We start from the raw sequence: 13369 nt of genomic DNA, 5'->3' as shown, positions 1-13369 counted from the left end.
GTGATCCATTGTGGTAGGAATAACAGCAAAATGGGCTATTATTGAAATGGTAAAAAATTGCAGCATGCTGCTGTACAGAGGGACCTGGGTGTCCTTGTGCAGGAATCTCAAGGAGTTGGTTTGCAGGTACAGCAGGTAATTAAGGCAGCAAATGGAATTTCTCTTTCATTGCTAGAGGATGAGTTTAAAAACAATGAGGTTATGTTGCAGCTGTATAAGGTGCTGGTGAGGCCACACCTGGAGTTACAGTTTTGGTCTCCTCACTTGAGAAAAAATATACTGGCACTGGAGGGTGTGTAGAGCAAATTCAGTAGGTTGATTCTGGAGTTGAGGGGGTTGTTTATGAAGAGAGACTGAGAAGACTGGGGCTATACTCCTTGGAATTCAGAAGAATGAGGGGAAATCTTATAGAAAGATATAAAATTATGAAGGAATAAATAAGATAGAAGCAGGAAAGTTGTTTCCACTGGTGGGTGAAACTAGAACTAGGGGGAATAGCCTCAAAATAAGGGGAAACAGATTTCGGACTGAGTTGAGGAGGAACTTCTTCACACAAAGGATTGTGAATCTGTGGAATTCCCTGTCCAGTGAAGCAGTTGAGGCTCCCTCATTGAATGTTTTTAAGACAAGGATAGATAAATGTTTGAACAGTGAAGGAATTAAGGGTTATGGTGAGCGGGTGGGTAAGTGGAGCTGAGTCCACAAAAAAGTTAGCCATGATCTTATTGAATGGCGGAGCAGGCTCGAGGGGCGAGATGGCCGACTCCTACTCCTAGTTCAGAACAAAGAACAATATAGCACAGGCCCTCCAAGCCAGTGCTGCTCATTGGTCCAACTAGACTATTTGTTTGTATCCCTCCATTCCCAGTCTGTTCATGTGGCTATCTAGATAAGTCTTAAACGATGCCAGCGTGTCCGCCTCCACCACCCTGCTTGGCAGTGCATTCCAGGCCCCCAACACTCTCCGTAAAATACGTTCCTCTGATATCTGAGTTAAACCTTGCCCCCCTCACCTTGAACCTGTGACCCCTCGTGATCGTCACCTCCCACCTGGGAAAAAGCTCCCCACTGTTCACTCTATCTATGCCCTTCATAATTTTATACACCTCCTATTAGGTCTCCCCTCATTCTCCGTCTTTCCAGGGAGAACAACCCCAGTTTACCCAATCTCTCCTTGTAGCTAAGACCCTCCATACAAGGCAACACCCTGGTAAACCTTTTCTGTACTCTCTCCAAAGCCTCTACATTCCTTCTTGGTAGCATGGCGACCAGAACTGGAACAGTACTCCAAATGTGGCCTCACCAACGTTCTATACAGCTGTAACATCAGATGCCGATTGTTAGACTCTATACCCCGTCCTATAAAAGCAAGCATACCATAAGCCTTCTTCACCATCTTCTCCACCTGTGCTGCCACCTTCAAGGATCTGTGGACTTGCACACCCAGGTCTCTGTGTGTCTGTAAGAACATAAGAAATAGGAGCAGGAGTAGGCCATCTAGCCCTTTGAGCCTGCCCCGCCATTCAATAAGATCATGGCTGTTCTGAAGTGGATCAGTTCCACTTTCCCGCTTTCTCCCCATAACCCTTAATTCCCTCGTCTATCAGAAACCTATCTGCCTGTGACTTGAATATATTTAGCGAGGTAGCCTCCACCAATTCAACGGGCAGAGAATTTCAGAGATTCACCACCCTTTGAGTGAAGAAGTTCCTCCTCAACCCTGTTCTAAACTGCACCCCCCCCTTATCTTGAGGCTGTGCCCTCTAGTCCTGCTGTCCTTTCTGAGCGGGGAGAATCTCTCTACCTCTACCTTATCCATCCCTTTCATTATCTTATATGTCTCTGTGAGATCTCCCTCATCCTTCTAAACTCCAACGAGTACAGACCCAGTCTATTTAGTCTCTCTTCATAGTCTAACCCCCTCTTCTCTGTACTCTTGATGGTTCTGCCATTTATTTATTAGTTCTACCAAAATGCATCACTTCGCATTAAATTCCATCTGCCATTTCTCCGCCCAATTTTCCAGCCTATCTATATCCTGCTGTATTCTCCGACAGTGTTCATCGCTATCCGCGAATCCAGCCATCTTTGTGTCGTCCACAAACTTATTGATCACACCAGTTACACCTTCCAAATCATTTATATATATCACAAACAGCAGAAGTCCCAGTACAGAGCCCTGCGGAACACCACCGGTCACAGACCTCCTGCCGGAAAAAGAACTTTCCACTGCTACCCTCCGTCTTCTGTGGCCGAGCAGTTCTCCACCCATCTAGCCACCTCACCTTTTATCCCATGAGATTTAACCTTTTGCACCAACCTGCCATGAGGGACTTGGTCAAACGTTGGTCCCTTAGAGGATGAGAAAGGGGACTTAGTGGTAGGGGATGGGGATATGGCTGAGGTCTTGAATAACTTTTTTGTTTCTGTCTTCACGGAGGAGGACGTGAATAATTTGCCGGGTGTTAGAGATGGAAAGGTGGTAGGACTGGAGGGTCTTAATGACATTACTGTTACTAGAGAGGAGGTGCTCGACAGACTGGAGGGGCTGATTGTGGACAAGTCGCCAGGACCGGATGGAATGCATCCGAGGGTTCTGAAGGAAATGGCGGAGGTGATAGTGGATGCCTTGGTGGTTATTTTCCAGACGTCGCTGGATTCCGGGGAAGTGCTGGAAGATTGGAAAGCAGCTAATGTTACGCCGTTGTTTAAGAAGGGTGCCAGGCAAAAGGCAGGGAATTATAGGCCGGTTAGTTTAACGTCTGTTGTAGGTAAAATGTTAGAATCCGTCATCAAGGAGGAAATAGCGAGGCATCTTGAGAGGAATTGCTTGATAGAGCAGACGCAGCACGGTTTCATTAAGGGGAAGTCGTGTCTGACAAATTTACTGGAGTTCTATGAGGATGTGTCTAGGGTGGTGGATAGAGGAGAGCCGGTGGATGTGGCCTTTCTTGATTTTCAGAAGGCGTTTGACAAGGTACCTCACAGGAGGTTATTGCAGAAGGTCAGGGGACATGGAGTTGGGGGTAGGGTGTTAGCGTGGATAGAGGATTGGTTGTCAAATAGGAGGCAGAGAGTGGGGGTCAATGGGTGCTATTCGGATTGGCGGATGGTGACTAGTGGAGTGCCTCAGGGTTCGGTGCTGGGGCCTCAGCTATTTACCATTTATATAGATGATCTGGAGGAGGGAACCGAGTGTATGGTGTCGAAATTTGCTGATGACACCAAGATTGGAGGAACGGCAAATTGTGCGGAGGGTGTGGAGAGTCGACAGAAGGATCTAGATAGGCTGGGCGAATGGGCCAGGAACTGGCAAATGGAATTTAATGTTGGCAAGTGCGAGGTGGTCCACTTTGGTAGGAAGAATGGTAGGAAGGATTATCACTTACGTGGCGAAAAACTGCAGCAGGCGACAGTGCAGAGGGACCTTGGGGGTCCTTGTGCATGAGTCGCAAAAACCCAGCTTGCAGGTGCAGCAGGTGGTCAGGAAGGCGAATGGGATGCTGGCCTTCATAGCGAGGGGGATTGAATATAAAAATAGGGAGGTCTTGCTGCGGCTGTATAGGGCATTGGTGAGGCCGCAGCTGGAGTACTGTGTGCAGTTTTGGGCGCCGTACTTACGCAAGGATATTTTGGCCTTGGAGGGAGTGCAGAGGAGGTTTACTAGGCTGATACCAGAGTTGAGGGGGCTGAGCTATGAGGAGGGGCTGAATAAACTAGGCTTGTACTCGTTAGAGTTTAGAAGAATGACGGGAGATCTCATTGAGACGTATAAGATGATGAATGGGATGGATAGGATAAAGGTGGAGAGACTCTTCCCGCACAGAAAGGACAGTAGGACTAGGGGGCACAGCCTCAAGATAAAGGGGGGGCGGTTTAGAACGGAGTTGAGGAGGAACTTCTTCACTCAAAGGGTGGTGAATCTCTGGAATTCTCTGCCCGTTGAAGGGGTGGAGGCTGCCTCACTAAATATTTTTAAGACGCGGGTTGATGGGTTTTTGATAAGAGAGGGGATTAAGGGTTATGGGGAGAGGGCGGGAATGTGGAACTGAGCCACAACAGATCAGCCATGATCTTATTGAATGGCGGGGCAGGCTCGAAGGGCTAGATGGCCTACTCCTGCTCCTATTTCTTATGGTCTTATGTTCTTAAACGCTTTACCAAAATGCATATAGACAATATCCACGGCCCTTCCCCTGTCAATCATTTTTGTCAGCTCCTCAAAAGACTCTACCAAATTTGTGAGGCATGACCTCTCCCTTACAAAACCATGCTATCTATCACTAATGAGATTATTCTGTTCTAAATGCACATACATCCTATCTCTAAGAATCCTCCAACAATTTCCCTACCACGGACGTCAAGCTCACTGGCCTATAATTACCCGCGTTATCTTTGCTACTCTTCTTAAATAATGGTACCACATTGGCTATCCTCCAATCCTCTGGGACCTCACGTGTTCAATGAAGAGACAAAGATATCTGTTAGAGGCCCAGCAATTTCCATCTCTTGTCTCCCTGAGCAGTCTAGGATAGATGCCATCAGGCCCTGGGGATTTGTCTGTTTTAATGTTCCCTAAAAAACCTAACACTTCCTCCATTGTAATGGAGATTTTCTCTAACGGGTTAACACCTCCCTCTGAGACACTCCCAATCAACACATCCTTCTCCTTTGTGAATACTGATGCAAAGTATTCATTTAGGATCTCCCCGACTCCGTTGGGTTCTAAGCAAAATTCTCCTCCTTTGTCCCTGAGAGGTCCGATTTTTTTTTTTCCCCCTGACAACTCCTTTGTTCCTAACGTATGAATAAAAGGCCTTAGGATTCTCCTTAATCCTGTCTGCAAAGAACATTTCGTGACCTCTTTTTGCCCTTCTAACTCCGCGAGTGAGTTCTTTCCCCCACCCCCTCGGCCCAATCTACTCGATCTCTCCTCATAAGCTAACTCGACCCCCGCCCCCATCTCTGGTATCAACCTGGTGAACCTTCTCTGTACTCCCTCCAAGGCCAATATATCCTTTCGCAAATAAGGGGATCGAAATTGCACACAGTACTACAGTTGCGGCCTCACCAGTGCCTTGTACAGTTGTAGCGAGACCTCCCTGCTTTTATATTCTATGCCCCTCGCAATAAAGGCCAACATAAGATGTTGAGAGGTATAGATAGGGTGGATTCTCAGAGGCTATTTCCCAGGGCTGAAGTGGTCGCTACGAGAGGACACGGGTTTAAGATGCTGGGGAGTAGGTACAGAGATGTCGGGGTAAGTTTTTCACTCAGAGGGTGGTGAGTGAGTGGTCTTGGCTACTGTCAGTGGTGGTGGAGGCGAACTCACTGGGGTCTTTTAAGAGACTTGTGGATGAGTACATGGGATTTAATGGGATTGAGGGTTATAGATAGGCCTACTAGGTAGGGATATGATCGGCGCAACATGTGGGCCGAAGGGCCTGTTTGTGCTGTAGTGTTCTATGTTCTATTCCATTTGCCTTCTTGATCATCTGCTGCACCTGCAGACTGAATTTTTGCGATTCATGCACCAGGACCCCCAGGTCCCTCTGTACTGTAGCATGCTGCAGCTTTTCACCCTTTAAATAATATTCCATTTTACTATTATTCCGCCCAAAGTGGATAACCTCACATTTGCCAACGTTATACTCTATCTGCCAGATCCTTGCCCACTCACTCAGCCTGTCCAAATCTCTCTGCAGACTTTCCGTGTCCTTCATGTAATTTGCTTTCCCACTCATCTTCCCGTCATCAGCAAACTTTGTTACCCTACACTCAGTCTCCTCCTCCAGATGGTCTGTGTATATGGTAAACAGTTGAGGCCCCAGCCCCGATCCCTGCGGCACTCCACTAGTCACCAACTGCCAACCAGAAAAGCACCCATTTATTCCAACTGTCTGCTTCCTATTAGATAGCCAATCCTCAATCCACGCTAACACTTTACCCCCAACACCATGGACCCTAATCTTCTGCAGCAACCTTTTGTGAGGCACCTTATCGAACGCCTTCTGGAAATCAAAAAACACCACATCCACCGGTTCCCCTCTGTCAATCGCGCTAGTCACATCTTCATAAAAATCCAGTAAATTCATCAAACACTACTTCCCCTTTATGAATCCATGCTGCGTCTGCTTGATCGAAGCACTCCTTTCCAGGTGTCCTGCTATTTCTTCTTTAATGATGGATTCCAGCATCTTCCCAACTACGGAAGTTAAGCTAATCAGCCTGTAGTTAGCCGCCTTTTGTCTACTTCCTTTTTTAAACAGCGGCGTAACAGTAGCTGGGTTTCCCTGGTTATCCACGGCTCTTGAATCTTACCTTTCCCACCCTTTTTACAGGCAATGCCTATCCTGCAGCCCCATCAACTGTTACTTAAGCGACTTCCACATGCCAGATGTGGATTTATCCTCGAACAGCCTCTCCCAGTCAACGGCCACCAATTCCTGCCTTATCCGGCTGTAGTTAGCCTTCCCCCAATTCAGCACCTTACCCATAGGGCAACACTCACCTTTTCCATTACTATCCGAAATTTTACAGAATTGTGGTCACTATTTGCCACGTTCCCCTACTGAAACTTTAACGACCTGAATGGGTTCATTTCCCAGTACTTGGTCCAGTAAACCCCCCTCTCTAGTTGGGCTATCTACATATTGTTCCAAAGAACTTTCCTGTACGAGTTTTACAAATTCCTCCCCGTCCAGACTCCTGGCCCTAAGCACTTTCCAGTCTATATCAGGGAAACTAAAGTCTCCCACTACAACAACCCTTTTTTTTTTGCACCTATCCAGAATCTCCTTACATATCCGTTCCTCCACTTCCCGTGGGCTGTTGGGTGGCCTGTACTATACCCCCAGCATAGTGATTCTGCCCTTCCTGTTTCTGAGCTCCACCCACAGTGACTCGTTACATGACCCCTATAAACTGTCCACCCTCTGCACTGCTGTAATATGCTCCCTAACTAATATTGCTACTCCCCCACCTCTTCTAGCCCCTCCTCTGTCTCGCCTAAAACACTTATACGCCGAAATATTCAGCTGCCAGTCCTGTCCTCCTTTTAACCAAGTCTCCTTCACCGCAATCATATCCAAGTTCCATGTGAGCATTAAGGCCCTAAGTTCGTCTGTCTTACCCTTAACACTCCATGCGTTGAAGCAGATGAACTCCAGACCTCCAGGCCTGCTGAGGTCATCCTCCTCCAGAATGCCTTTCTTCTTAGATAGCCTTGTCCTGGCCCCAAGCTCATCCCCAGCTCTGTGCTTACTGATCTATTGTTTTGATCCCCAGCTCCCTTCTACATTAGTTTAAACCCTCCCGAAACACACCAGCAAAACTCCCAGCCGGGATATTTGTGCCCTTCCAGTTTACGTGTAACCTGTCCTTCTTGTACAGGTGCCATCCTCTCTTGGAGACTTCCCAGTGATCCACGAATTTGAAACTCTTCCTCCTGCACCAGTCCTTTAGCCACGTGTTTAATTGTACAATCTCCCTGTTCCTAGCCTCACTAGCACTTGGCACTGGGAGCAGTCCAGAGATTGCTACCCGAGACACCCTACTTTTTAGTCTAGCACCCAACTTCCTGAATTGCTCTCGTAGGATCCCCCTGCTCTTTCTACCTATGTCATTTTCACCAATGTGTACGATGACTTTTGTTTGATTACCATCCCCTTTTAATATGCTTCCTATCCGCTCAGAGACATCCAGTACCCTGGCACCAGGGAGGCAGACTACCATCCTCTGGACTCTTGTTTGCGCCCACAGAACCACCTGTCTGTGTTTCTAACCATCGCGTCTCCCACCTCTATTGCTCCCCTAATCCCCCTCTTTCCCTTCTGGGCCACAGAGCCTGACTCTGTGCCAGTGATGTGGTCACAGTGGCTTACCCCTGGAGGGTCATCCCCTTCCACAGTATCCAAAACTGTGTGTCCTTGATAGGTATGTCCCTGTCAGGCAAGGAGGAAATGGCTGAGTGAGGGAACCATGGTTCACAAAGGAGGTTGAATGTCTTGTCAAGAGGAAAAAGGAAGTGTATGTAAGGATGAAAAAACAAGGTTCAGCTGGGTCGCTTGAGGGTTACAAGGTAGCAAGGAATGACCTCAAAAAAAAAACAGGGCTTAGGAGGGGACATGAGAGGTCCTTGTCGGGTCGGATCAAGGAAAACCCCCAAGGCTTTTTACTCTTATGTGAGAAATAAATAAATGACCAGGGTGAGGTTAGGGCAGGTCAAGGATAGTAGTGGGAACTTGTGCATGGAGTCAGAAGAGATAGGAGAGGCAATGAATGAACACGTTGACCAAAGAGGTGGATGGGGGTAAGGCAGTTGATGTGGTATGTATGGACTTTAGTAAGGCGTTTGATAAGGTTCACCATAGAACATAGAACATTACAGCGCAGAACAGGCCCTTCAGCCCACGATGTTGCGCCGACCAGTTAAAAAAAAATGACCCACTAATCTAAACCAATCCCTTTTTGTCCATAAACCTATCCACGGATCTCTTAAACGCCCCCAAACTAGGCGCATTTACAACTGCAGCAGGCAGGGCATTCCAATCCCTCACCACCCTCTGGGTAAAGAACCTACCCCTGACATCCGTCCTATAACTACCCCCCCTTAATTTAAAGCCATGCCCCCTCGTGCTAGCTTCCTCCATTCGAGGAAAAAGGCTATCACTATCCACCCTATCTAAACCTCTAATCATCTTATATGCTTCAATAAGATCCTCTCTTAGCCACCTTCTTTCTAGCAAAAACAACCCCAAATCCCTCAGTCTCTCCTCATAGGACCTCCCCTCCATACCAGGCAACGTCCTGGTAAACCTCCTCTGCACCCTCTCCAAAGCCTCCACATCCTTCCTGTAATGTGGGGACCAGAACTGCACACAGTACTCCAAGTGCGGCCACACCAGAGTTGTGTACAGTTGCAACATGACGCTGCGACTCCTAAATTCAATCCCCCTACCAATAAACGCCAAGACACTGTATGCCTTCTTAACAACCTTATCTACTTGATTCCCAACTTTCAGGGATCTATGTACACATACACCTAGATCCCTCTGTTCATCCACACTATTCAAAGTCCTCCCGTTAGCCTTATACTCAACACACCTGTTATTCCTACCAAAGTGAATTACCTCACACTTCTCCGCATTAAACTCCATCTGCCACCTCTCGGCCCAGCTCTGCAACCTGTCTAAGTCTCCCTGCAAACTACGACACCCTTCCTCACAATCTACCACACCTCCGACTTTGGTGTCATCAGCAAATTTACTAATCCACCCAACTATACCCTCATCCAGATCATTAATAAAAATTACAAACAGCAGTGGCCCCAAAACAGATCCCTGAGGCACACCACTCGTAACCGAACTCCATGATGAATATTTACCATCAACCACCACCCTCTGTCTCCTATCTGCTAGCCAATTCCTGATCCAATTTCCTAGACTACCCTCAATCCCATACATCTGCATTTTCTGCAGAAGCCTACCATGGTGAACCTTATCAAACGCCTTACTAAAATCCATATATACCACGTCAACTGCCTTACCCCCATCCACCTCTTTGGTCATGGAAGGCTTCTGCAGAAAATGCAGATGTATGGGATTGAGGGTGATTTAGTTAATTGGATCAGGAATTGGCTAGCTGATAGGAGACAGAGGGTGGTGGTTGATGGAAAGTATTCGTCATGGAGTTCGGTTACAAGTGGTGTGCCGTAGGGATCTGTTTTGGGGCCACTGCTGAAGCCACCCTCTGAAGCCACTTTTGTACCCATTTAGATATCTCACCTTGGATCCTGTGAGATTTAACTTCATGCAACGACCTATCATGCGGTACCTTGTCAAAGGCCTTGCTAAAGTCCATGTAGACAACATCAACTGCACTGCCTTCATCTACTTTCTTGGTTACCCCTTCAAAAACTCAGTCAAGTGTGATTCCCATCTGTCAAACAGCCTCTCCCAATCTACACTCTCCATGTCCTGCCTATTGTTGTTATAGTTAGTCTTTCCTCAATTTAACACCTTTGCTCGAAGGCACTCTTGTCCTTGTACAGAAGCACCTTAACGCTTATGGAATTCTGGTCACTCTTCCCAAAATGCTCTCGGACTAAAACTACAATAATATTAGACAGAAACGAGGAAATGTAGATTGGGGGCAGCTATTAGAGGCTAAATCCATGCCTTTCATGTGGGAATCTTTTAAAAGCCACTTGATTAGAGTTTGGGACCAGCATGTTCCTACGAAGATGAAGGATGAGGATTGCAAGATTCAAGAATCTCGGATGACAAGAGAAATTGTGAGCTTAGTGAGGCATACGTAAGGTTTAGGAAACTGAAGACAGACAGAGTTGTTGAAGTGTTAGTAAGATTAGTAAGTTTGCGGATGACACGGAGGTTGGTGGATTTGTGGATAGTGAAAAGGATCTTCGGAGGATACAGATCTGTTGGAGACTTGGATGGAGAGATGGCAGATGGAGTTTAATCTGGACAAATGTGAAGTAATGCATCTTGGAAGGCCTAGTACAGATAGGAAACATGCAGTAAATGGCAGAACCTTGAAAAGTATTGATTGGCAGAGGGATCTGGGTGTACAGCTACATAGGTCACAAAGTGGCAACGCAGGTGGAGAAGGGAGTCAGGAAGGCATGTGGCGTGCTTGCCTTCATTGGGCAGGACATTGAGTTCAAAAATTAGCAAGTTATATTGCCAGCCTTATAGAACCTTAGTTAAGTTGGAAGATAGTGTAGATAATTGAACACTATCAGGAAAATGTGGAGGTTTTGGAGAGGGTGCAGAAAAGAATTGAGGTACACAAGATTAACATAGAACACTACAGCACAAACAGGCCCTTCGGCCCACGAGTTGCGCCGATCACATCAACACCTACCAATCTATAGACCTATCTATAACCCCCAATCCCATAAAACCCCATATACTCATCCAGAAGTCTTTTAAAAGACCCCAGCGAGTTCGCCTCCACCACCACTGACGGCAGCCGATTCCATTCACTCACCACCCTCTGAGTGAAAAACTTACCCCTAACATCTCCTCTGTACTTTCCTCCCCGCACCTTAAATCTGTGTCCTCTCGTAGCGACCATTTCAACCCGGGGAAATAGCCTCTGAGAATCCACCCTATCTATTCCTCTCAACATTTTATAAACCTCTATAAGGTCACCTCTCAACCTTCGTCTCTCCAGAGAAAAGAGACCCAGCTCCCTCAACCTATCTTCATAAGGCATGCCTCCCAATCCAGGCAACATCCTTGTAAATCTCCTCTGTACCCTTTCAATAGCTTCTACGTCTTTCCTATCGTGAGGCGACCAGAACTGCGCACAGTACGTATCATGTGTTGGCATTTGTTTGGTGGGCCAAAGAATCTGTTCCTGTGCTGCATTGTTCTTTGAAAGACCGTGGGCCATTTAATTATGTTAAAGGCTGTATTGAAACTTTAAAGCTTTATCTAGACTTTGTTCTGTTTGGATCATGGTGTAGGTGATATATGAGCTTTCTTCAACGCCTATGTTCTCACTCCAGGACAGATTGCTGCTTCAGCCCTGATGATAAACTGCTGATCACAGGAACTTCAGTGAAGAGAGGACAAGAGAATGGAAAGCTGCTATTCTTTGACAGAGAGACATTCCAAAAGCTATATGAGATTGAAGTAACTGATGCAGTGAGTCAATCCATTCACTTTCAACTGTTAACAGTTCATAAGAACATAAGAAATAGGAGCAGGAGTAGGCCAACTAGCCCTTCGAGCCTGCCCCGCCATTCAGTAAGATCATGGCTGATCTGTCTTGGCTCAGTTCCACATTCCCGCCCTCTCCCCATAACCCTTAAATTCAAAGCACTCCATTAAATTGAATTTGCCAACCTCATTCTCTGCATTAATTTCTCCCCCCACCTCAACTGGGGCAAATGTCACACACCATTTCAAGAACAGAAGGAGACGAAAGCAGAAAACTGTCAGCTAGTTAGCCTAACATCTGTCACAAGGAAAATGCAACGATCTTGCGCGAGGCTAGATTCAGATAGTATAAAAGCTGGCTTTGTTTGCCACTTTGGGTTACGCACGAGTGCTTAAGTTGGAGTTTGGTGATTGAGGAGTTAGATGAGGAGGGACATCCCTTTTCTACCTTTCTCAGGAAAGTGAGGCGACGGCCTTGCAATGGGGACCATCTGGGTCACCAACATCACAGTTGAGAAAGTGACATGATCCCAGCTGTAACAGCCGATTGGTAAGTGATACCTGCAGAGTACTTTTCTTATGTTTCTTAAAGTATAATCTATTAATTTAAATTAAGGTAAGGACTTTCAATTAGAATACAAGTGTTTGAAGCAAAGAAAGCCCCTAGCTTAATTAAATTCCCTTAAATGGAGTAACTAGCTTAATCCAGAGAGAAGTCGTAACAGGAGACCTCAGACTCGTGGTGTGCTCTTGTGCAGTGGGAAATAAGGAGCGCTTATGTGTCCCTGACAACCATGTATGCAGGAAGTGTATCTAGCTGCAGCTACTGGCGAACAACGTTTCAGAGCTCAAGCTGCATGCGGGTGGACACACTGTGGGGCATGCCTAATGCTCAGAACATCGTGGATAGCACGTTTAGCAAAGTGGTGGTCACACTGCATTTGAGGATTGCTCAGGCAGAAAGGGAATGGGTGACTATCAGACAAAGTAAAAGTCTCACAAAGAAAGTGCGGAGTCTCTGTGGTCATTCTCCCCTCAAACAGACATATCACTGTGAATACAGTTGGGGGAATGACTTTTGGGAAAGCAACAACAGCCAAGTTCATGGTAGAGTGGGTGGCTCTGCTGTGCAGAAGCAGAGGAAAATGAGCAGTAGGGCTGTAGTGGTAGGGTATTCAACTGTAAAGGGTACAAGCAGGCACTTCTGTGGCTGCAGATGTAATCTACCAAGGCTTGATAGGATATACCCCAGAATACTGAGAGAGGCAAGAGAGGAAATTGCTGGGGCCTTGAGAGAAATCTTTGTATCCTCACTGGCTACAGGAGAGGTCCCAGAGGAGTGGAGAAGAGCCAATGTTGTTTCTTTGTTTAAGAAGGCTGGCAAGAATAATCCAGGTAATCACAGGCCAGTAAGCGTTCGATCAGTGGTAGCGAAATTATTGGAGAGGATTCTTTGATGTTAGGGGTAAGTTTTTCACTCAGAGGGTGGTGAGTGAATGGAATCGGCTGCCGTCAGTGGTGGTGGAGGCGAACTCGCTGGGGTCTTTTAAAAGACTTCTGGATGAGTATATGGGGTTTAATGAGATTGAGGGTTATAGATAGGTCTGTAGGTTGGTAGGTGATGTGGTCGGCGCAACTTGTGGGCCGAAGGGCCTGTTTGTGCTGTAGTGTTCTATGTTCTA

General features: G+C 46.7%; 1 protein-coding gene across 5 annotated transcripts in view; it reads left to right on the top strand.

Moving 5' to 3' along the window:
* The window catches only part of wdr70 (WD repeat domain 70), a 190032-nt gene that overhangs the window by 128888 nt on the left and 47775 nt on the right, over window positions 1–13369 (top strand). For all 5 annotated transcript variants that reach the window (XM_080183355.1, XM_080183359.1, XM_080183358.1 and 2 more), the window contains exon 13: window positions 11534–11672. In XM_080183355.1, coding sequence (XP_080039481.1) covers window positions 11534–11672 — 139 coding nt within the window. The remainder of the gene's footprint in view (window positions 1–11533; window positions 11673–13369) is intronic.

This window comes from Carcharhinus amblyrhynchos, unplaced genomic scaffold (assembly GCF_965287045.1).
Source record: "Carcharhinus amblyrhynchos unplaced genomic scaffold, sCarAmb.v2.hapA chromosome_265, whole genome shotgun sequence".
Classification (NCBI taxonomy): domain Eukaryota; kingdom Metazoa; phylum Chordata; class Chondrichthyes; order Carcharhiniformes; family Carcharhinidae; genus Carcharhinus; species Carcharhinus amblyrhynchos.
The sequence above is the reverse complement of the archived record's forward strand: the minus strand, read 5'-3'. Positions and strand labels throughout refer to the sequence as shown.